The sequence below is a fragment of the Chaetura pelagica genome, unplaced genomic scaffold (genome assembly GCF_000747805.2).
Source record: "Chaetura pelagica isolate M959 unplaced genomic scaffold, ChaPel_1.0 scaffold165, whole genome shotgun sequence".
Classification (NCBI taxonomy): domain Eukaryota; kingdom Metazoa; phylum Chordata; class Aves; order Apodiformes; family Apodidae; genus Chaetura; species Chaetura pelagica.
In genome coordinates, this window is record NW_009953302.1 from 157,102 (window position 1) to 182,215 (window position 25,114).

The 25,114-nt window shown below is 35.2% G+C and overlaps 1 protein-coding gene across 1 annotated transcript in view; it reads left to right on the plus strand.

The window, feature by feature from the left end:
• Nucleotides 1–25,114, plus strand: part of ASCC3 (activating signal cointegrator 1 complex subunit 3) — a 225,189-nt gene that overhangs the window by 155,733 nt on the left and 44,342 nt on the right. Inside the window, 8 exon segments of the mRNA XM_009998051.1 lie at nucleotides 1,280–1,446; nucleotides 1,569–1,714; nucleotides 1,826–1,946; nucleotides 4,141–4,283; nucleotides 14,011–14,148; nucleotides 14,250–14,370; nucleotides 16,876–17,008; nucleotides 19,129–19,254. Of these exon segments, the coding sequence (XP_009996353.1) occupies nucleotides 1,280–1,446; nucleotides 1,569–1,714; nucleotides 1,826–1,946; nucleotides 4,141–4,283; nucleotides 14,011–14,148; nucleotides 14,250–14,370; nucleotides 16,876–17,008; nucleotides 19,129–19,254 (1,095 nt within the window).

Consider the following 25,114-nt stretch of genomic DNA (forward strand, 5'->3'; position numbering starts at 1 on the left):
TTTGATACCCAGCTCATTTCATTCTCATTACTTACCAGTATAACAAATATGAAGCTCAGATTTCTTTCTGCAGTATCCTGGGAAATTCAAATTGCAATTCAAAGTAAGCTACTGTAGAAGCCTCAGCTAGAAGGAGCTCATAGGAGTTGCATGAATTCCATACTAGTCCTTCTTATATTGTCCTTCTTACATAAATTAGATATAATTTCATTCCTTGGTAACATTAATTTCCTGGCGATCTTCTCAGGTGTTGGAGTTCAGCTATTGCTTCATGACATATAAGGTGTATCAGTCATGTTCATGCTTTCCAAAATTACACCATCTTCAGTTAAAAATTATATCCATAGGATGTATTATTTAGGGACTTTCCCTTTCCTATATATAGCTTTTTTGGTAAGTTAAAGCTCAAAGCAAACCACAGGTTTTAATAGAAACAGGTACTACTCTGTGCTACGCTGAAATGACTAGTGAGATTCCTGCTATTATCATAGCAGTGAATTAACTGGCAGGTTTGCTATTTTTTGCTATTTTCATGGCCTGTAAGGATAAATTATTTGCCTCATAATTTTAAAATATTTTCAGGTAATACTCCCTTTTTAAAATTTACTCTAGTACTTATGACTGAAGTTTGAACAGAAGATTCATATAACAGTGAGGAATTTTTCTTAAATATTCAAGTGGGTGTAGAATGTGTCATAGAATTGTCAAAAATCCATTATATTCAGCTCAAATCCTGCTTGTAGAAATCAAAAGGATAATAAAGCAAATATTTGGGGAAGCTCTGCTTATCTTCCAAAAACTTTAAGTCAGGGAAATTTCTGCTACAGGCTTAATGGAACTTCACCAACAACTGCAGATGGGCTGCAATCTAGCCTCATTATTCAAACCAGAGATCCATACAGAACAGCAGGCAGCAGCTTGGTAGCTTTCTAGAAAGCTTTCATCCTGATTATGACAGGATGTTATGATTCACATTATATCATACTTATATTATTATATGATGTTCTTTTTGAAAAATGAACCAGAGATGGTTTGGGACTCAAATTTACCCTTTTCTAAGGAACGATATTCATGATGTACATGGTATCAGCTAGGAAAACAGAGACAGGTTTATTTTCTTACAATCATTTTGAAAATCCTGTTGGAAGCATTTGACCAGAAACAAAATTACTTCTTTAAAATGTTGTTTCTTTTCTCTTTTAAGAGTTAATATTTAGGAGTTAGTATTTGAACTTTAAGATTCTTTGTAAAGCCAAGCCACCATCTTTTTTGATTACAGGGTGGTAGAGTTGACAGGAGATGTGACTCCTGATATGAGAGCTATTGCCCAAGCTGACCTGATTGTTACTACCCCTGAGAAGTGGGATGGTGTCAGCAGAAGCTGGCAGAACAGAAGCTATGTTCAGAAAGTTTCCATTCTTATCATAGATGAGATCCATCTGCTAGGTGAGCATGTTGTTTTTAATCAGAACTGGAAGAAATCTGCTGGTACTAGTGATGTAAATATGCTTTTGGACATCTTAACTTTTTCTTTTTATCTGTTTTTCAATGGACTTCACCTTTACCAGGGGATGAGAGAGGGCCAGTGTTGGAAGTCATTGTGTCTCGAACCAACTTCATCTCATCTCACACAGAGAAACCTGTAAGAGTAGTTGGTTTATCCACTGCTTTAGCAAATGCCAGGGACCTTGCTGACTGGCTAAATATTAATCAGGTAGGAAAAATGTTTTAGAGGATGGACATGTATTTGTGCTGCAGAAACACAAGCCAGCAATTTATAAGATAATCCAGGGTTAAACTTGGGAAAAAAAATCTTCTCTTTCAGATGGGTCTGTTCAACTTCCGACCATCGGTCCGCCCAGTTCCCCTGGAGGTGCACATTCAGGGCTTCCCTGGCCAACATTACTGTCCTCGCATGGCTAGCATGAACAAACCTGCATTTCAGGGTAAGCAACAAGCCCCTAGACTTCTTCTGTGAAACAAAAAAAAAAAAAAAAAAAAAAAGTCTTGCAGACTTTACCCAAGTCATTTTTCACACAACCATCGGTCCGCCCAGTTCCCCTGGAGGTGCACATTCAGGGCTTCCCTGGCCAACATTACTGTCCTCGCATGGCTAGCATGAACAAACCTGCATTTCAGGGTAAGCAACAAGCCCCTAGACTTCTTCTGTGAAACCAAAAAAAAAAAAAAAAAAAAGGCCCTGAGCACTTTACACAGTTCATTTGCAGCACATTTACAACATGTGTTACTGTATGTAACATGTGTTACTCTTGGCGTGTATAGGGGGAATCTGCTCTGATAATGGCCCAGAGCTATTTGTCTGAAGCATTAAGCGTGCTGCAAATGCAACATGCAACAGAGGAATGGGATGTATTTAGAACAGAAGAATAAAATTAGTGCTAATGAAGGGGAAATAAAATGTGTTTTCTCTTAGTGTTCGACACCGTAAAGAAACGTTTGCGTAAAAATATTTGAAATTTAGAACGTAATAAAACCCTTCATATTATTAATCCGCTGAGGTATTTTTATGTGGATCACTGTATGTAAGTGTTAAAAAAATTGTGAACAGAAGTTGCGAGTCAGGCCAACCTCCTATAATTCTAGTTTCAAAGCAATAACCATAAAAATCAAAATTCGTAGTGCATCCAGATATGCTTCTGTTTTCAATTTTTTATTCTTAAGAAAGCTGGACAGCAGGATAGATTTAAGAAAAACTCATATTTTATTTGAATATGTTTTGGGTTTGTTACATAAGGAATATTTATTATATCAATTAAAAATAACCTCCAAAATAAATTTTGTAATGCAAACTGCTGTTGATTATGAGGTGACATTTGTGAGGTGACTTTTTAGCTGCTTTAATTAGCCTTATGACAGAAGCAAAGTATTGATTGTGGACTAGAGACCAGTCTTGACAGCTCAGATTATTTACACCTCCACAAGAGCATTGTACAAAAACACTAATGAACAATAAATCTGTCTTGGGCTGTTCTGCCACACCTGTTCCTGAAACAACAAAAATCCATTAGATGCTGGGCTTTTAAAATATATAGATATATTGGCATATATAGTTGTAAGGTATAAATACACATGAATTACCCTGTGTTGATAATTTCAGAACTGTATAGTGTGTTTGTGCAGGAGCACATGCACATGAATTTAGGAATATGTGATGGTGGATAGCATGGAATATTTTTCAGAAAACATGCACATGAATTGTGAATGATGGTGGATAGCATGGAATATTTTTCAGAAATTAACAATGCATAAATTTATGAATGAGAATTACATTAGAAAACACAAAAATGGATTTATAAGAGATTTAGAGAGAGCATTTGAAATTCTATGTACACTACAGACTTCTAGTGCTTGTTGATGTTAGAAAATCTGTAGACATATGATTTATTGAGGGCATTTTCCCCACTTGTTTGACCTGATATAGTCAAGGTTATTTTAGCATTTCCATGCATTTTGCTGCAACCTGAAACTTTTCAAATATGGACTTAGCAAGAAAAGGCTTTTTTTTTCAAGCCCTAAAAGCCTAGTTGGTTTAAATATATCAGAATAATTAGTAAACAACAGAGACAGAGTTCTTTTTGTACCATAATGCCCACTTTTTACAACAGCTATTGAAAAGCTACTTTTACTTTCTCTGGTTTTGGTAGATTGATCCTTTGCAGGCAGACATGGGTTTATGCAGTCTGAGCTCTGGCAGAAAAGAAGTTTTGGGCCTTAATGGCACTTAGCCTTAGACAACACGTCCCAATCAGATGAAAAAAACATAACATAGTTATTAGGCTGAGATGGAGAAATTCAGGAATTTTGAAGTCTAGAAAGTTTGTCCAGGTTTTGTGGTGTTCAGGTGTTTTTTTTTCCTAGACGCTTCTCTTAAATCTTCAGCTTACAATGATCACTGAAGTAGCAGGGCAAATAAACTCAGACTCAGCATAGTTATATGATATTTGATTGAGAGATGATACATGCTCACCTCAGTTTTATCTATCTGGCAGAAAAGAGACTACGTATACATACCTGCATACCATCTTCAGAGAGGTATATCAGCTGTCTGGGTATTGCAAAGAGAAACTCTAATTTTTATCATTAAAGGGCCTATTTCTCAAGTTCTGTTTTCCTCAACAGCAATTCGAAGTCATTCTCCAGCCAAGCCTGTTCTTATTTTCGTGTCATCCAGACGTCAGACAAGACTTACTGCCTTAGATCTGATCGCTTTCCTAGCCACTGAGGATGATCCCAAACAATGGCTGAAGATGGATGAAAGAGAGGTAGAATCATTTTACCTGCATTACTGGTGCTTTGCTTCTCTTTTATTGATGCTTGTTGGAAAAGAAAATACATCTAAAACACAGGAGTGGTTTGAGGGTAGATCTTGAAACACCTGTGCACATGGTGAATTTCAATATGTATAAAAATCTGTCAGCGTTGAGACTGTATAAGGATCTTTGCAGGATCTGACCTTTAGAATGCAAAGTCTTTTATCTTTTTTTTTTCCTGCATATCTATTATTAATGCTAGTTCCCTTGTCCCAAACAACTTATATCACATGATACGAGTCTTTGATATGAAGATAAGACGAAGAATAAAAGAGGACTAGTGTTCTCCAAAGTTTACAGCTGGCAATCTGTGACATAGATGTTGAGCTGGAACTTAAACCAAATTTCTTTCAGTGTTTTAGGAGCAAAATCATCCTCTTTATGTGTAGAGGGTTATGTATATGCATATATGTGTGTGTATGAACATATGTATGCACGTGTCTACCCATCTATATTCATACATATATAGAGATAGATATACTGCAGAACCAGTAGCTTAGGAATGGCTCAGTCTTGCATATCAGTGAAGTAAATCAATGTTCCAAAACAAAATAAGATAAATTCTGCCAGTTTCTCTTTTATAAATATTAAATATATTTTATTAATATTTATTATTATTGTTATTTATTTTTTATTAATATTAAATAATGTTGATATTATTAATATTTGTAAATATTACAAAGTCAAATACTCAGATGTTAAGCAATGCTGGAGTAAAGGTTTAAAATTTTGTTCTTTTTCAAACAATATAATCTCTATTCAATACTCTGTTTTATCTGCACTCTTCAAAACATACACTAGATTTTATGTACCTGGTTCTGCACCTGCTCAGAATACAGAATTATTTATTTCCTTCTGGACTAATGGTCCTGATAGTAGTGCATCATTGCTCCAAAGCAATTCTTTTGGTTGATATTCAGGTTTCCTAGATATTGGAAGTTAGATTTCTCTAATGATTGCAGATATTCTGCATTGGAACCACAGGAAAAACACAGCAAAATGCACAACTCACAAATACAAGGTCCAAATTGGATGTTGTATGAATATTTATATATCAACAGTTGTAGGAATAGTTATACAATTGTATCCCAAAAATTATATGCCAAAAAATATAGGTTTCTAGATGAGATTATTTTATTTTGTTTGCTCTTTGCTAAGAAATAAAGTGTGATTTTCAGAGGTAAAGCATAACCTCTGTATTCTTCCACTTTTGGATAGATTCTTGAAAGAGAAAATGGATTTCTTGGCTGATAAATTACTAGTACTAAAACACATCTCAACTTAATGCTGCTTTTCTAACTGTATAACCTCTAATGTTTTCTTGAGCATAACAGAAACACTTCATATCAAAATTATTACTGTGTAATAGAGCACTCTAGTACCTTATGCTAGTTTACTGTAGTAATCTCACCTACAATTAGAATATGCAACGTGCAGTTTGCCCTAAATGGCTTGCACTGGTGTGAAGAGCTTCTTCGTGTCCTGTGAGCCACTACCACCTTAAAAAGAACTGTAAACAAAGGTTCTTAGCCTGGCTGCTAAAGGGAGAGTAATAGTCTTTGGGTTTTCTGTGTTTCAGAATATGCCTCTGAAGGTTTTGAAAGAGGAGCCACCAAGGACAAGCAGACTTTGCATTTATTAGTTTAATAACATTTGCATATGATTTGTATTTGAATTTATAAGCTGAGTGTTTGGAGCCTAAGATACCTACCAAGTTACTCAGTTCTGATTACGTAAATATAAAATACTGAACATTAAGCACTAAGTTGTTATATCTCTACCACTATTATGTAGCACACAATTGTGTTTGAAGTACCCACAATTTCAAGTCGATATTTCTTAGGTAATTATGGGACCAGTTTGTAGTTTTGTGTTTTAAATGAACATGATTAGCTTGAGTTTCATTTGACATTGAAGAAAAAGACAAAGCTGTAACAGCCTGTCATAAGTACTGTATGTACTGCTGAATTCTTTATCTATAGCAATTGTTTTTTATTTAAAAATACTAATGTCAAGTTATATTAACGTCAAGCTTGGACAAGGTGAAATAGACAGAATTATCTCTGTATTGCTATAGCGTTTTAAGTTTTAAAATTAGGACAAGTGCATATTTAGTTACTTTATAGTAGGTATTCCCTATCTTTAATACTTGCCTGAGTGTTTCAAGTATTTCTCAATTCCATATGGAATAAAAATTTACCAGTTAGAAGAGATAAATTATTGTTGCCTTTAAACAGGAGTTTTTGTTGCCTGTCATTTTTTCACATTTTTTTTTTTCCAACCAATGTTCCTTTAGGGGAACTTACAGACAAATTAATATATATTTAAAGTATTTGTAACTGTTAATTGTGAAATGTGTTGAGATGTAAGAGATTTTTCATAAATGAGTGGATACAAAATTTACAAGTGTACAAGAGGTCCTGACACTTTTCTTCTTTCAGCCTTATTTATATGACATTAACTTTGGCTGACACAAGATTCCTTTAAGAACTCATTGGTTAGTTTTGTTTAATGATGTAATTGGTTTTGCTACATGATGGCTGAAAGTGTATGTTTATGTTTGCTTCCTAATGGGTAGGATTCATAAAGCCTCTTAAAATGCAGCAAACAGTACCATCCATAATAGCATTAGGAAGACTTACATTGAGGTAGACAGACTCTTACAGTCATGAAAAGTGGGTTTTCTCTGTTACCCTGCATGGCAGCTTTTCTGTGATGTTAACAGAGAGATTCAGACCTTGTGGAGGAGGAGAGAGACCAATAGGGGCTCTTTGATAGCTGTTTATCAGTTCTGCCATTATCTTACCTTCTCTTATCTTCTCAATAGAGATTCTTCTTGTAGCAGTAGTGCCAAAGTAGGCTCTAAAGATTGTGAAGGGTTCTCTTCACAAAATTCCAGACTACTTCACCAGTACTCTCAGATAACAAGGCAAATTCACCCCTGTCTCTGCCACCTGGCTCCAAATATCAAATTCAGACAATATTTCAAAGGATATGAAGTTGTATGAAGCTTCTGGACTACACATTTGTATGTAGAAATGAGGACCAGAAACAACCCTTCATGTGTTGGCACCACAGTAGACACCGGCATACATGGACCAGGGAGGTATCATACAAGATATTCTTTCCCCCAGAGGAGTTAGTAGTCTAATAGATGCAGCAGCATTATAGTGGAGAAGGAATTCTGTTCTACCTTCATCTACTGAAAATATCTATTATAGACAGCTCTGTTGGTTTTGGAGATGAACCTACATGGATGCATTCCTTGAACTTCATGTCTGATACACACTTTTCTGCTCATACCCATGTTCCTACAGTATTCAGAAAGTTGAGACAGTAGTCAGTCTTCAGAAGACTTAATGAAAATTACTGCTTCTTGTACTGATAATTTTTTCCAGTTCTGCTGGACCTGTTTTTGCACAATAGTTGGTAGATCTGTTTAATAGGTTCCATCCAACTAAGTTTCAGGCTGTGTGTGTGCTTTTTTATGGAGAAATGACCAGTCAAATACCTCATGTCTAGTTTAGTCTGAGCAAGGAAGCCTCCAGTGATGTTGAAATACCCTAATTACTGAGATTTGTAGCTGGTTCTTCAAAGCTCATCCCTACATTTAAAATCTGTGTGAGTAGCACATGCAGAGGTTCTTCAGGATTTAAGCAGGACTGCTGTGTTTGGCTTAAACCAGAGTGTGAGTAGGCAGTCTCAGGAAGAAGAAAGAATGGTTACCTATTTTAGAGCCTAGGAGGTGGGTTTTTTTCTCTTTCTCAAAGGTGCATTGTCCATGCACATTCCAGAATGTGAATCTATCCATCTCAGGATTTGCAGTCCCAACACAGAGTTTGTTTTTCACCAAAGGGTGAAGAAGTAACTGAAGGTGCCATCCTTGCCCTTTGCAGTAGGACTTTGCCATTGGCAGGGACTCTTCGGTAGACATCACTCTGCACACATCATCCTCGTTGTACTTCTGAGGCACAGGTGTAACCTACAGAAATTTGGTCAGGCAGTGCATCTCAAAGAGAAGACTGCCCCTGTAAAGGGAGTGATTCTTGATTTCTTTTTATTGTTCATTGATGCCAGTGTGCCAGTGAAAAAAAACAGCCAAAAAACTTATGCTTTCCCTGCTTTTTTGTATCATCATGAGATTATTTCTAAATATAACATTTCTAGCTAAAATTCTCATGTGGAGCTGTCAGCCAGGACTATCACATTCAGTGTGACCCATTATTTATCTTGTTGAAAGGGACAACAGCTCAGATTATCCTTTTGGAAGCAGCCAGTGCCACCCGTCTGTGGTGGTAAACTTGGGTAAGATCAGTGATACTGTTCTACATTAAGAGCTGACTAAAGAGGCTCAAGTCCTCCTCTTTCAGAAATTGCATCTACATCTGTGGTGGTGGCAGATGTTGCAATCTTTTTACAACATAATTTATTAGAATCAAGTTTTCAGTTTATTTTTCTCTAATGTTTTTACTGGGTTTTTTTCTTTTTAACGTAACACAAAAGTACGAAGTAGTATTTATTGTTTATTGTATGCAGTTAGAATGCAGTTCTTACCATCAAACAAGCAGGATGTTTTCTTATTTGGTGGTCACAGGTTTTTTTTTTAAAGAAATTTATTCACTGGGTAGATATTTGGATTTTTTTATCAATACATTTACAGTGCAAGGACTGAGAAGAGATGTACCCATGCATATAGTTTTAACTGTAGAGATTTCTGCATTCTGCTTTGTGCATCATTTTACCATCTGCATCTTGTTAAGACTGTTCTTTATGAAACCTCTAACTAAAAATCTTTTAGCACAAACATACCTACTGCAATATTCAATAGCACCCATACCAGGTAATTGCCAGCTTCCACTGAATTCAGGGGCACTTGAATGACAGGTATTCATTGAATCTAGAAGAATGAATCAGGCCCATGCTGATTTTGCTATTTTAAAGTTGTGAGTGTATAAACATGTGTGATCTAATTATGGATTTTTATATGTGTTTGTACACTGTCTGGAAATATGCATAGACACATGCATGAAATTGAATTAAATTTTACCATATAGTTTTGTTTTGCATTGCTAAAAAAAACACACACACATATCCCAAAAAAATAAAACAGCCCCAAGAATTGTTGAAAAGACAAAAGATTACTTTTTCTTCTCTAACTTTAAATCAAATAACCTATTATCTCCATGTTATTGTTCTGAGGTAATGCTGTGCTATAAAACAGGAACAGAAGAATCTGGTCTGTGTCATGAATGGGTATATTGCTGTCTCTTAGATGAGATTGTTAGTGTTAAATGTAGATGCTTTAATAATACATCTTAACTGTTTAAAGCTTATTTTTAAATGTTTCTTCAGTAATCTTATTTGAGGTGGTTTAAGCATCCTGTTTGTATTGGGAGAGTTCTGGAGTAGGAGGATGTCAACTCTTCATCAAAAATAATTTTACAAGATGGCTTTTTTTTTCTGCCCTTAAAGATGAGGAAGGGTACCCAAGAATGATTTCTAAGTGTTTTGCTCATTATAGAAGTTCAACTTCCTTCTACAAGATGTATCTTTTATGACACCAAAGTGTGCCATAAAAAATTAACATTTAGTTATAACAAGGAGATGTTTTTATTTCACTTAACATCTGTAGCAGATGTGAAATATGTAATTATTTTTGTAAAAGACTTCATAACTTTCATGATTCTTTTGTTTGGCACATCTTTCTTCTATTGGGCATTTTAGACAATTGATAAGCATTATTCAGTGGCATATGGTCTGAGTCTGACGTGCTTTGAAAAGAGTACAGAGTACTAATAATGAGGATTCTGTGAAAATGGGAAAACCAGCACAACAGATATGCTTTGAGAAAGTATGGGTTTTTAGCATCTTGAAACAATATATCACACTCAAAGGGACAGAATTGGGCTGCACAATCTGTTAGCTCATTCTTGTCCAATCTGGTCTCCTCCTTTCTTTTGGAGCCAGCATTGTCATCAACTTGCTGAATTATACTCTGACTGGAATGTATTTCAGGCACAGGGTAATGTATCTACTTAAATGGAATCCTATCTTTCTACAAAAGCTTTTTAAGTATAATAAATTTTAAAATATAAAAAAGCTCTATTAGCTTAAAGTAAATGGTTCAACAGTTTACATATGTGCAGGAACAAAGAAAATTACTACTTACTAGTTTGAGAAAAATCTAGCTTGTTCAGAGATCACAATATAAAAGGCAGAAATAAACTTCATTTTTTATAATAAATATTTTGCAATGCTATTAGAATCTCAAATGGATTTTCAACGTGGTTTTTTTTTTTTTTAATTAAAAGGTGGATTCCTAATCAACCTAATGTTAGAAAAGCACGAGAGGTATTTGTGCTTGTTCATCAAAAAATCTGTGAAGGACCCACATGGGCCCAGTCCTGCCTTGCATCAAGTTCCCTGCATTGGTGTTATATGGGGTTTTTTATGTCAGTACCACGTATATTTCCTTATATTATTTTTACTATACATTTCTTGTTCTTAAGGTAAAATATATTTTCTTCACCCTTTTATGAGTTAATATTACAGTTGTTTTCAGAATGATAAATAGTAATGAAGTTATAACAGTGCAGAAACATTAGATTTGTTTTATAGTCACGATGTTGTGTCTGGTTCTGCTTAATGAACCTATTAATTGTGCCATTATTTCTTAATAGAAAGTGATAATACTCTTACACTATACTGACATAAGAGAGTTATATTTTTTTAATACATTTTCATGAGAATGTTAAGCCTTGGATTGTGCCTACAGCTAAAATAGTTGTGTTTATTACATTGATTTATGTGAAAATAAGGGGTCAGCTAAAAATTACTAGGATTCCCTGCTGCTAAAATGACAGGACAGTAGTACATGCACCAGCTCTCCTGCTAAGGGTTCTTTAGTTTTCCTGTGGTAAATTACAGAGCTTTGCAGGTATGACTAACAGCACCACAGGCCACTGCTGTAATACAAGTCAGAGGGAAGAAAAAAAAATAACCACCACTGATTGTAAAAGCAAGAAGAACATCTTTGAATAAATCCCCAGAAGCGTGAATTTAGGATGTTTTATGCTGGCAAAAAGGTTTAGTTCAGGTTCTGTCCTGAAAATAACTAACACTGTAAAACTGCCTGTGCTGAAGAAGCAGTGAATTACTATAGACTAATCCAAATCAGCTAATTTGATCCCTGTGCTCTGCTAAAGGAAAAGGGAGTTTAGATTCATTATTTTCCCAATACCAAATTCTGCTCATGTGAATAATGAAATAAAGATCTTTGGAACTGGCTTGTTCCCTTACATTAAAGACATAACTATCATAATGTGATGATACTTGGTGGCGAGGAGGAAAATTAATTCAGCAATATAATATCTTTTGTCAGTTTTTGAATGCAGATGTGGGGTAAAATGTAAATGCAGTATTTTTTTTTTCATTTATTTTTCTGGTATTTACCAGAGCTATTTTGAACTTGTTCATCTTAATTCCCTATCAAATGTATACATGTGACTACTATTTCTCAAAGTGTCTGAGCATAAGGAGCCTGTGTGCTTCTACTACCACTTCATAAATCCACAGCATAAAAAGCATTAGTAGGTTAAAAAATATATTCAGTAATATATGTTGATGATCATAATTGTAGAGAAAACAGTGTATGGGTTCTCATTTTATCAAGCTATTTTTCTGTCTTAGAAGAAAAAATCTCTAAGATGGGTCATAATTCATGTTGTCTGTGCTGCAGTCACATGTCTACATGGTGACTGGGGGAATCAAAGGTTTGCTGATTGTATCTAGATAGATAAACTTTATCCTCTAACATATCCTCCTTTCATTGAATTCTTTACTCTCTTCTACTTATCTACTTGTCTTGTTCCCAACTCCTAAATAGACTTATCCCCTCTTCACTTCTCAATTAGTTTTTTTTCTTTCTGCTTCCTTGCCTTTTGGTGTTTATAGCCCCTTTCACTCTTTTCTTCTGTAGGCATCATTTTCTTCAATACATGCCAGCTCAGTTTATGCAACAAACCTTCCATGTCTTATAATACGGGAAACACGAGCATCCAGGCAACTGGATTGTGGAGGGAAAATGTTTAGGAGCTTCCATTGACACATCAATTTGATTGGACCAAGACAAAACTTGAACAGTATTTTTTTTAATTGGGTTCTCTGTTACTTCCATCAGTTCTGGTTCTGTTAATCAATACTGCTTCACCAAACAGACTCTTTAAAATGCTTTGTAATTTAACCTGCCTGACCCAATTGCTTGATTTACAAAATCTATATTGTTTGTTGGAGTTTTTTAAATCCTGAATATGGACCATTTTATTCTCTAGGGTTTTAGTACCTTTTAAGGATGCTTGTTTGTAATAGTAGTGACATATGTTACTTGGGTTTAGAGATGTGAATAATTTTATTAACATTAATGTCAGAGAATTATAAGAGCCAGAAAACATTTAGAGGTGTTTACTATTCTGAACTTTGCAAGTGCAACACCTAGTCCCTAAGGGGGAATGAAGTTATGCCTGCAGTTGTGCAGGTATCATACCTCAGTACTTTGAGGTACTCAATCTGAGATGAGACTGAATACTCAGTCCAAATTCTTCACTTACTCTGAGCAATTTGTTTTACACTACTATTTTTTCTCTAAACTTGGCTGTACCTCCTGTATTACTCATAAATGATGCTGCCCATAAGTATGTAATATCATTGTGTCACTGCTGGTGGCACCAGGAAACCACTAATAAGAGACAAGGTTTGAAAGTTCCTGGCTATAATTATATTAAAATTCAGAAAACAGGCTTTAGAAATAAAACAACAGGAGGAATATTGTGGAATATCGCATAATAAAATGACTAAATAAGAAGTTATAAAGCTCTTGTTCATTATGAGGGGCTTTTTACAGAGGTCATCTTCAGAAATAAAGGAGTTTATTATGGAATTTACTACTTGAAAACATAGGCAAGAAGTATAGTTAAAATTATAGTCGTTAAAATTATTCTAAGTGGTCATTGACATGAGATTTGAAAAAATAGTCATTAAAAATACCTTTTTGTCTGAATTTCTAAAAGTTTAAAATGTAGACACTTACTGTATGTTGGGATTCACAACAGGGTTTGAGTCTCATAAATTCCAAACTCACTCAAAAAAAAAATTTCAAATGAATGTGCATTTAAGCATGTCAGTAGAAAACTTTTTTAATGAATAATAATTGCAGAATTACCAAACTGAAGAACCCCGTCTGTCTTTTCATAGTCATTAGAGAGAGGCAAATTTCTTTTTCATGACTGTTATGATGTTATTTGTTGCAGGGATTTGCTATGTTTTTATCCCAGTTCTAATCCCTTTGATACCAGGGGTTGCATTAAACAAACACAGAGCAGAATGTCCAGCATTTGCCAAACCTGTCAAGATATTTTCAGCATTTTCATTTCCTTATCTGCGTTGCTTAGTGTGTCAATAAAGCCATATGAATTTTGTATTCTCCCGTCATTAATATAGTGTTTGATTTTTTTTTTCAGACTCAAACCATACTATTCAGTGACTGAAGACTCTTTGTATTTGTATAAACAGCACTGAGCAAATTCTCCTTGCTATTAAAAAAAAAAAAGAAACTAACAAGCACGAAAGTTTCACAGTTTCTGAGTAGTATGTTTTAAATATGCAACTAATCTTTCTCTTACAGATGAATGACATTATAGTGACAGTCAGAGATTCAAATCTGAAGCTGACACTTGCTTTTGGAATAGGAATGCACCATGCAGGTCTGCATGAGAGAGACAGGAAAACTGTAGAAGAATTGTTTGTGAACTGCAAAATCCAGGTACGTCTGTTCTTTGAATTCTGCCGTAATGAGTTTTACATGGAATTTTAAAAGTTGGCTTTTTGTTACATTTACCTCATTAATCTTTCCTTCTGTTTTAGGTTCTTATTGCCACAAGCACATTAGCTTGGGGTGTAAATTTTCCAGCTCATTTAGTAATTGTTAAAGGAACAGAATACTATGATGGAAAAACAAGGCGTTATGTGGATTATCCCATTACAGGTACTCACATAAATTATGGAAATGCTCAGATGCTGAAATTTATTTCAAGCATATGTAAATTATCTTAATTATTTAGTAACTGATCACTGAAAATACCTAATTTGGACACTAAGAGTGCTGAGGAAAAGATTTCTGTGTTTAATTCAATAGAACTCCTTAAGATTTTATGTAATAATGAAAATGTTTCTGTTTGGCAAATCTTTTTTCCATGCTAAATTCCTTTAAGTGAATCATCCAAACTAGAAATTAAAGGGAAAATATAAAGTCATTTTTAGCTACCTAGTTAATTGTTTAAAAAAAAGTTTTCATGTATCAAATAATTTTTTTCATTTTGAAACCTGTTTTAAATAGAAACAGATTTCTAACAGTTTACTTAGCCGTGGTTTGAAATGCAACAGTTGAATCACATATATGAGAACATAAAATTTATACGTAGTCGCTTGACAGTAAACAAAAAACCTTAGTATCTGCAGTGATGGAAGTGATACTTGAAGTAAGTGATACTTCAAAAATAAGCAGCTAAATTAAATATTTGAATTTCTGGTTTGATATAGACTTTTATTGCTTTTGGCTCCAGTAAATTCTGCTTTTCGCAAACTGAAGTTCTGCAGTGTTTTCAACCAGCTTAAGAAAGTGAATCACAGAAGAGCTTCTTTGAGTGTTCAGGCAGGGAGAATATTTGTCTGGATGGTACTAAGCTTGAAGAATGAGGACAAGCTAAATTTATACCACGTTTCCTATTCTGTTTTCCCTTTCTCTTTTTGAAACTGAGAGTTTATTATTAAATAATCCTAAACTATAACAGAGAGGTATTTACCTAAGGACAGTCTAAATGTTATTTGTAATGTAAGTAGAGGGTTTGCATCTTTTTAACCACACTGTCTTTTCAGCAAGAGAAACTTACTGATGAAAAGAAGCTCACACTGAAAATACTACAGGGGTTACTTCTCCAAGTAACCCATCATAAAGCTTAATTTAGTGGTTAGTGCTCTGCAGGAAACTTGGGATCAGTTTCCAGAGAAACTCTTGTTCAGAGATTCTGGTATGACCTGGGAGCTTAGCCATATACAGTTGCATTTTGTGACTGATTGAGGCTGATGTAAACTTAGTACAAACAGTCTCCACAGGGTAGTATCTCTGTCGTCCTGACTGGAAGAATAGTGACGACTGAGTTTATTGCTCACTGAGGAAAAGTGCTGAGGAAAGAAATCAACTAAAGTTTTTAATTTAATGTTGAATCAGTGGGACTGTCAGAGAGAAGTAATAGGGAAGATTATATATTCAAAAGAAATCAGGAACTCAATAAGCATCGAAGACTTACTGTGCTGTTTTAGAAATCTGTTGTACAAGTACAAAGGCTTTAGGGAGTGCTTGTACTTTCACTATGTGTTGCATTCTTGAATTCAGGTGATTGGGACATTAGGAGTTGTTTAATTCTTGACTTCTCAGTAAAACTTGGGGGACTGATGGAAGCATTTTAGATTTTGTTGTCTGCACTGCAACAGAAAATGCAGATTCCTTACTTTATGAAGAAACATGTGGTGCGGTTTGCTTAGAGCATTTTATTTTTAACTTTCTAGACAATATTTATGCATCTGGCAGTTCTGTGGATAGGTAGCACAGTTTTGCAGCAGCAGTAAAATGAAAATGTAATGAGCTTCTTTCTGAAATACTTCCAAAATTGCACAATACTGTCTTTAATGCTGCCCTCAAGTTATGCCTTCGCGGTACCGTCATGGTATGACTTGGTTTCCCCCTTCTGAAGTTACCTTTCTGTATCAGGGATGCATTTGGCTCCAAGGAAGCAGCTGAGGGCAGAATGAATCATTCTGGAGTGTTCAGAAATTTCAAAATAAGTAAGAATGCTCCTTTGAGTGAAGTCAGAAGTTTTGAGGAGGGCCTTTTCTCAGTTACCAGCCATTTAGTCGGCCAATTGGATCATATTTAACATTTCAGTTTAGTCCAGTGATTAAAAGCAGCCAAGCAACATATAGTCAATAAAGAAAATACTGGGTTTGGATAATTATATAGTGAATATTGACAAAACTAACTTCCTGACGCCTATGGTATTATGCACAATTTGATTCACTACTGTAGAATAGCAAGATGCTGTTTCATCCCCCTCCTTGTGCACATACCTATTCAGAAACATCATTCTCAGACAAATTTAATTTTATATTTTTATTTCACTCCTAAATTAACACAAGGAGTTAACTGTATGTGTGTAGAATGAAAGGAGAGTAGAGGAAAATTGTATTAGATGTAAGCCTGGATTCTCTTGCAGTGGGTGGTCTTCAAAGTATGCAGGAGAAAACTTTCTGCCAGAAAGAAGTTCATCATAAATTGATATGAGATGGAAAGAAGAATGAGATGTGTCAAAACCAATAGGACATATGAGGCAAAAGAAATAAAAAATCCTGTATTGTACATTATACAGATCTAAATACATTTATTTATACATTCAGATAAATACATTTGCTTTATTCATGATTGTCTCTTTGCCAGATGTACTTCAGATGATGGGACGTGCTGGTAGACCACAGTTTGATGACCAAGGAAAAGCTGTAATTCTAGTTCATGATATTAAGAAAGACTTCTACAAAAAATTCCTTTATGAACCTTTCCCAGTGGAATCAAGGTAAAGATAAAGAAATGAGTAAAGCTGTTCAAACTGTAAACAATACTATGAATGAGGGCTAAAGAAAAGTGAAACAAAATTCCTGTGCCAAGTATCTCCTAAATATTGGGAGTCCTAGGGAAAAATAATTAAAAAAAAAATAAATTGCCCATCTTTAACCAGAAAAATCTTATTTTCTATGAGTTTTGAAGCATTGATGAGCTCTATAGTCTGTTCCCAGATCATACTACGAATGCTTCTCTGCTCCTGAGTGTTGTCTCTGAAATTTCAATGTGAGCACAACTGTTCTTCAGGACAACTATACATGATCCTCATAACCCTCTCTGAAATTCTGTGACAAATTCTTAATTTCTGACCTCTATCTGGTCAGGAAATTTTTAGGAGCTTGGGAGTGCTATCCACTTGTGAATTGTAGTTGAAATGGGCTCATGTATGTGAAGGTTAATTTCTGTGGTGCACAGACAGACAGACAATTTTTGCAAATAAGAATGTGCAGACACGCAAGTTATTTCCTTAGGAAACCACACTTTTTTTAACATACACATTTTACTGAGCACAAAAGGCTGTGAGTTGAAACTCTTCATAATGATAGCTAATAAGTCAAAAGAGCATTGTGATTAAAAATTGATATATCCAGACTGTTTGGCACTAGCATAAACTAGGAACCCTTGTAATTCATTGATTGGTAAATCATATCTTGAGTATGTAGTAATCACAGCTTGTTCCTGTTTGGAATACTATAAATATTCTACGTTTCTAGTAGCTCATTTTGTGTGTATATATTTCCTTCCTAGTTTTATATATTCCATCTTTTACTATAAACAAAGAATATTTGATAGAACTTCAGAGGATTCACACATAAATAGCAATCTTGTTAAGTTCAATGTAGGTTGTGATCCAATTAACTTAGAGTTGTCCTGGTCTCTTTTATGACCAAGTAGTTGATGTAAGAGGCTTCTTAGCTTCAAAGAGTAACTGTTTGGGAGTATTTCAGGGGTTTTTAGTTTTAGAATGCTTTCCCATCTGTTCTGCCAAAGAGCATATTTCTCAGCTTTGTATAGTATTTCCAATTTGTAAAATTAAAATTAACATTTTTTAATTAAAGTGTTTTCTAAAAGCCATTGTCTATGTTTTAGTTGTCAGATTTGATTATGCAACTCATATGACAGACCTTTTGCTCTCACTGATCATGAGTATGAAATATAGCATATTAGAAGCAAAAGATAAAGCACTCTTTATCGTGGAATAGGTGTTGAATCATCTGTCTGGTTTCTGCTGGACATTCTGGGTGGAACATTTGCTGTTCCTACTTTCAGAGTCATGCAATAAGTGGCGTAGAGCAGTTAAAAAGCTACTCATACCAAATCGTTATTTACCTTTAGCACCAGGGAAAGAACAGTAGGAAAAGAAAAAGGATTATAAAACAAGAAAAATTAGGTTCATCCTGAAAGATATTTGCCATTCCCTGATTGAACTCTAGCCAGCCATGATCTCATTAGATAGCCTAATGGAGGTCTTAGTTCTATTTAATGACTCTAAATAGTATCTTTCTTTGTAAGAATAATTTTATACTTCTTTTGTTCTTCTGTGGTTTTGAGTTTAGATCTCTCTGAGTAAAAAGTAGCTGCTTGTTTTTTTTTTCTTTTTTGTCACATTGGATGAAGATGAGGCAAAGTCTGGAAGAAGCAGTTTTGATGTAATTTGAAGAGCTCTCAAGTATTTGTCAAGTATTTGCTAAGCTATTGCCACTGTTTCATTTCCTGTTTGTCTTTCCATATGATTCTCTCTTGGATTAAGCCAGCACAATCATATGGTCAACACACAATATTCAGAAGTTACCACTGAGTAGCTCCATCTGAATACATTCCATGAATGACTTAAACTTGTGCATTCTTGGTCCAATCAAAAAGTAATTTGAGCCTCATTCCACTATCATGTAAAGAAGATGACTGACCTTGCAATTACATTCCCCTTTCTCCCTCTCTTCTCTTTTATCAGAAGATAAATGTATAATATTTTCAGATTAAAAGTAATAAACCTTTTAATGCACAGCTCTACAAAATATATTACCTGTCTTTGTGATTGTAGTCAGCTAAGTCCTCTTGTTTTCTGTTCTTCAGCTTGTTAGAAGTGCTGGCTGACCACTTGAATGCTGAAATTGCTGCTGGAACTATTACTTCTAAGCAGGATGCAATGGATTATATCACCTGGACTTATTTCTTCCGTCGACTTATAATGAACCCAACGTGAGTATAAAATACAAATGCAATTTAATCTAAAGGTAACTTGAGGGTAGAGTTGACCCAAAGGTGATCCCACTGCTGTTGGAGTGTAAAATACTTAGCAGTCTCCAGTGTAGGAGCATTACTGGCCCACACATGGAATAAAACTTGTGTGCACATTTTTTTAGTAATTTTTTTCTCTAAATATAAATGCATTTCTTGGCAGATAATTTTACAATTTAGTGACAACCATAAAATAGCCTTATTGAGAGGGCTACATCAGCCTCCCTAAAATAAAACTCCAGATTATCACATTCCTTTAGGTACTGTATTTATTATGTGTTACTTTTTTTTTTTCGCTACCATATTGATATGTTCTGCCCAGTTTTCTATAGAAAATCTATTAAGACCTGGATTTTCCTAATAAATGAGAGAATAGCTATCAGCTGTTTCTCAGTGATAAGGTTTACTTTCATTAGAGTGTCCTGGTGAAACCATGTGTGCAATATTTTCAATGATTGTTATCATCCTGCCTAGCTCCAGCTGGTATGCAGATCATTCTGAGCTGTTCCAGCAATGTAGCCTGCCTTTGCCACAACACTGGTTTGGGTACATGGCCTGTTACCTGCCACGTGATCATTCACCCACCAAAATCATGTGGCAAATAAAAAATCGGGCATTTATAGCACTGAATGTTTCTTGATGTGCTCCGGAGTGTTTTATTTTTGAAATCATGTCCATAAATTTTGGCTGAGTTTGTTTTCAGCTGAATTCTTCATGGGCAACTGCTGATGGGAGCCTGAAGTTGATAAAATAGTTTCCTTGAATTCTTAGTTTTGAATTCTGCATCTAGTCCTGTGCTGATCTTCTTGGGAAATAGAAAATGCAAAGTGTTAGAACTGTAAACTAAAGAAAACATATTCAGTTCTCTTACTTCAAAACAAGATGAATACATTTATATGGAAGGCATTTCTCCCGAGAGTGACAAACAGCTAAATTCTGGTTTTGTCTAGGTTAGATATAGGTAAAGCTGTGTTTAGATGTATGACTTTGGAATTTACACATGATCCATGCTATAACTAATTTTAAAAACTATGCCACTGCAGACACTATTCTCTTTTAGTATAAGGAGTAAGTAATGTTATTTTAAAATATCTTGCTCTTGAATTGCTGTGTTACAGTGATGTTCTTGATTTGTCTTTGGCAATCTTTGATCATGTTGTATCTGTGGTAGGTAGATTTTTAAGACACAACATATAGCTCAAAGGTAAGTGTAGAATACAGAAATGTAGTAGTTTGATTTAATAAGCAAGCTCTTCCCACTTGATCCCACTGGAGTATGAGGCTGACATGTTTACTGATGGTCCTTTTTCTCAGCAGTTTCATTAATGTGCAGTGTCATGGAAGGCAAAATCTGAAGTTCTCACAATATCGAATTTTAAGCAGAAATTCTGCTATTCTGAGCAGATTGTGGGAAGAAAATTATGGGAGGAAAAAAAAGAAAAAGAACCCCACCATACTATATTTCATAGTGAGATGCAGAGCCTTTGTAGTGAGAAAGAAGGTGATCAGATCTTGACTCCTCATGTCCATAATGGCAGGGTAGAAATGCATACTGAAGTTGCTAATAAGATTGGAGTCTTTTATTGGAAATGTCACACCTGCAGGTTGGAACCCCTGGTGGTGGCAAGTTGTGCTGCTTTATCCCCTGTCTCATCCACACAGAAGTTCTCAGCGTTGTGTACTCAGTCATCCAGGGAGAAAAGGGGAGGACATTATTGACTGTGTGCAAGAGGTCCCTTCTAGATACCAAATGCAAATGCAGTGGATGTGCATGCTTTCCATTCTTTGCTGTGATAATAAATTATATTAAGTTTCATCCAAAGTTCCTAACGTAGCCAGTTAGTAGAGTTCCTGGACCTATGTATCTGTGGTATGTTCAGACCTCCTTCAAGCCAATGGTCATTGCTTGAACGAGATACATCAAAGGAAAACTGAAAGAGTTTTATGAATAGAGGTCAGTGATAGTTGAATAACTTCTTGTTATGTTGCAATACAGTAATGGACTTTACTGTGCCATAGATGAGCATATTAAATTATTGATGTCACCAAACAAGAACTAATCATAATAATCCAAAGATTTTAATTTATTGTTGTGTTTTTTTCACAAGAGTAGGAGGACAATGACTGAATGTTGGTTTGGGTAGTTACACAGTACCTACTCAGTGTCACTCTTTATCATGTCTGCCCCACAGCAGTTTTGTTGACTTAGTCTCTACTGAGAAACAAGAACTATTTTCTAGCCAGCAGGTGATTGTACCTTAGTGGTGAATAAGTAATTCCCACATGCATGATTGGTAAATTGCCTTGGGATTCATTGGCATAAAAGTCATTGCATGTGATGCTGTAAATCCCCTAAATAATGGGCTTAGATAATATGCAGAAGATTTATATTCTCATTTATTGCCAGTTTTACCTACTTGTATATTAAAGCTGCATAAACAAATCAAGGATCTTTCTATTCCAGTCCAGTATCATAAAATGCCTCACTGAATGCCCACAATTTGTACTATTTAAGTAACTTTAATCTACTTTTGTTGTGAATTACAGATCAAAGTATCCTTTTGCTCTAAGTATGTAGGTTTCTTCTAAACATGCACTCATTACAAAAGTTTTTTCTGACACACTCAAGATAATTTGTTAAACTTGTAATAATGGCTTTTTTAATGGTGGGGTTGAAAATGTTTGCAAGTTACAATACTTCTTTTCATCAAACTGTTTTAATTTTCTTGTTTGATGAATCCCTGTATCTTGAAATCTGTGAAATGGAAGGAGGAGTTATTGAGCTGTTGATGTGGGAGAGGGGAGTAGCTGAGTGCTCGTTCAGAGCCATGCTGACTAGTCATCTGCATGTTGTTCAAAGGATGATGTGCAACCAGAGGGGTGATCCAAATAAAACTGTTTATCTAAGTGTATCAGTCTCAGTAGCGAGAGTTTCTTCCCTGTTCTTTCCCTCCCCCAAAGCAGTTATTCCTAAATGTACAGGGGCTTGAATTTGCTTGGTAAGTCCAAGATTCTGTGTTACTTCAGTCAAGTACTACAACGTGTTCTCCTTCCCACATACAACTGTGGTAGATGTGTTCTTTACTTAGCCAGGATCATACAAGTCAGATCAGCAAAGTGCCCTGTTCTTTGAAAGGAGTTATTTTGAGAGGCTCATCTGTCTCCTTTCCTTGGCTGAAATTCCTTGGCTATTTCATTCTTTTACCCTTATAAAAGATTATAATCTGCAACTTTGTACAAAAGAGAAATGGCTATGGAAAACATTTTCTGTAAATCAGGTTATGATATTTTCCAGATACATGTGCAGTAAAGAAGAAATAGAAATTTACAACATATGTAAAGTTAAACAGAATCAGCTTTCATTTGAAAAGTTAATTTCTAGATATTTTGAGAGCACACATCACATCACTGTAAAAATGTGTGAGTGTTTTTAATGTATTTATAAATATATATGAGAGTATATGTATATACATACACACTTATGAAATCAGTTTTCTCTGTAAATTCCTTGTGAAGACCTGAAATGTTTTATTAATTCATTCTGAGAATTATTAAGGGATTTTTTTTCTCTTTGTGTCACAGTCTTAAGAAGTTTACTGGAGTGAAAGAATAATGCAGCAGAAATTATAATTAAAGTATCTCAAATATGCTCTTATCATATATTTTACTTTCAATTTCTTTTTCTTAGGATGATTAGCTGAGCATGTCTAATAACATTGTGAATAAAACATCTGAATAAAAGTTATAATTGTATAGCGTTCCAATATAGTTTCTGGGATTCAGGTGACAGGTGGTATCAGCCAGTCGGGATAGAATAATATCTATTTCAGTGAAAAAATCCCAGTTATTCAGAATTTTAGGACTACTTTGGAATCATATCAGAAGGGAGGATTACTGAAGAAAGTTAAATTAACTAAGATTAAAAGATAAAATGGAAAAGTTTGGTAGTAGCTACTAAGAACAGAAGCTAAGAAGGTGCAAGTGTGTTACAGTGCAGTAATTACCAGTATCCGGATATTGAGCTCGTAAGCAGCTACTTCTCTGGGTGGATTCTCACTGTTACAGTCCCATTGAGATCTGTGTGCATGTATATATGCTTCAAAAAGAGCAGCTATAGGCATTATTATTAATTTCATAATAAGAGCTTGTTATTTTAAATTATTAGGGTCACACTGATGTGTAGAAGTATGGGAATGTAGTTCAAGGTTCTGATTTTCTCAGGCTGGGAAGCCCCAGGCTGCTGAGGATTTGAGCTGCCTCCTGTTCCCAAGTCTGCTGCAGTCTTAGGTGAGAATGCAAAGATGAACACCCCCTATCTCCCTGTTCAGGAAGCAAACACACATAATTGCCCTCCTACACTTGGATATGTTTTTTTACCTGTACAAATTATCTGCTGGAATATATCATAGGAAGAAGAAATGCTCAGTCAACATGTAAGCAAATTTACGTGTGCCTATTATCTCTTATTTCTCATTTTACCAACACATGTTGGGAGTTAAGATGTCTTGTAAATATTTTAATTAGAAGCACCGATGGGAGGCAAATACCTTGCTGATGTCAGAGAAACTGGACTCTTCTTTGATCTGCTTAAACAGGGACAATGTACAATATACTAAAAACAGATTAAAGGTAGCACTGCATCTCTTTCTCATACCTGGCATAAACAAACATATGACTGCAAGAAAATACAGATGGAGATTCCTGCTTGCTGCATTTGTGCACACTGTCATGCACTTCAGCAAGCCAGGCACAGGCTCCAGACTCACTCAGCATTGCCTTAACTACAGGAAGGAGTTGGTACATTGGTTCATAGTTCTCTGGCTATGAAGGTCCATCAGTTGTGCCATGTACTCAGTCCCATTTCCATGGCACCATTTGAAGATGGCAGCTGCTGGAGGCCACAAGCTGACGAAAGGAAACAGTTGATAACTGCGGGGAAGCAATTTATAAAATTGTTCTCTCTGCTTCCCTCATACTTTTTCATAACAAAATTCTTACAGGACTGTAATATCAGAAAGCACTCTTTCTTGCTAGCAAGTGAATGCTGTAGATTAATTTGCCATACTTTTTCATAACAAAATTCTGCTTACAGGACTGAAATGTCAGAAAGCACTCATTTTTGCTAGCAAGTGAATGCTGTAGATTAATTTGTGTATTTATTTCAGAGGCCCTTCTGGCTAGCAAGTTTTTCTTTAAACATTTTTGGCTGACTCTGCCACTGATTTTCATTACGTGTGTTACTATTACTACCGTATAATCTGAACATAAAAAATGTGGTGCTGTAACAAATGACTTCACAGCATTGACAGTTATAGCAGGACCATTTCAAGGCTGATGAAAAATTTCCCAGAGAGATCTCAGGTCAGGTTTACATAAGCTAAACAGGAAATGATTGCCACCATTCACATTAAATCCTAAATGTTTTGTGTAACTTCATCTACATTTTATGTCCCTGCACGTCTCTGTGTCTTTCTCAGCTGATGAAATTCCACACTTTCTTAGATTAGAGAAGTAAGTTCATGTTTCAGGGTTTGTTGTTCTTGCTGAGCTCTACAGGGCTTGGGATTTTAAATGTATTATTTAAAATACAATAAAAAGTTCCTTCAGTTTTTGATTGTTTAAATTTTACATACTTTGTAAATTTTTATGATACCTAGGGGTTTGTTATGGCTTTTTCCCACTGGACTACTAATGGAAGTTAGCCTGCCTAGCCCATGTGCTAGATGCTGTTAGGATAAAACTGCCTTTGACTTTCACACCTCTCAGGGGACGAGTAATTGTTGTGTTCAAACAGCCTGTAATTGTGATCCCGCTGGCTTTC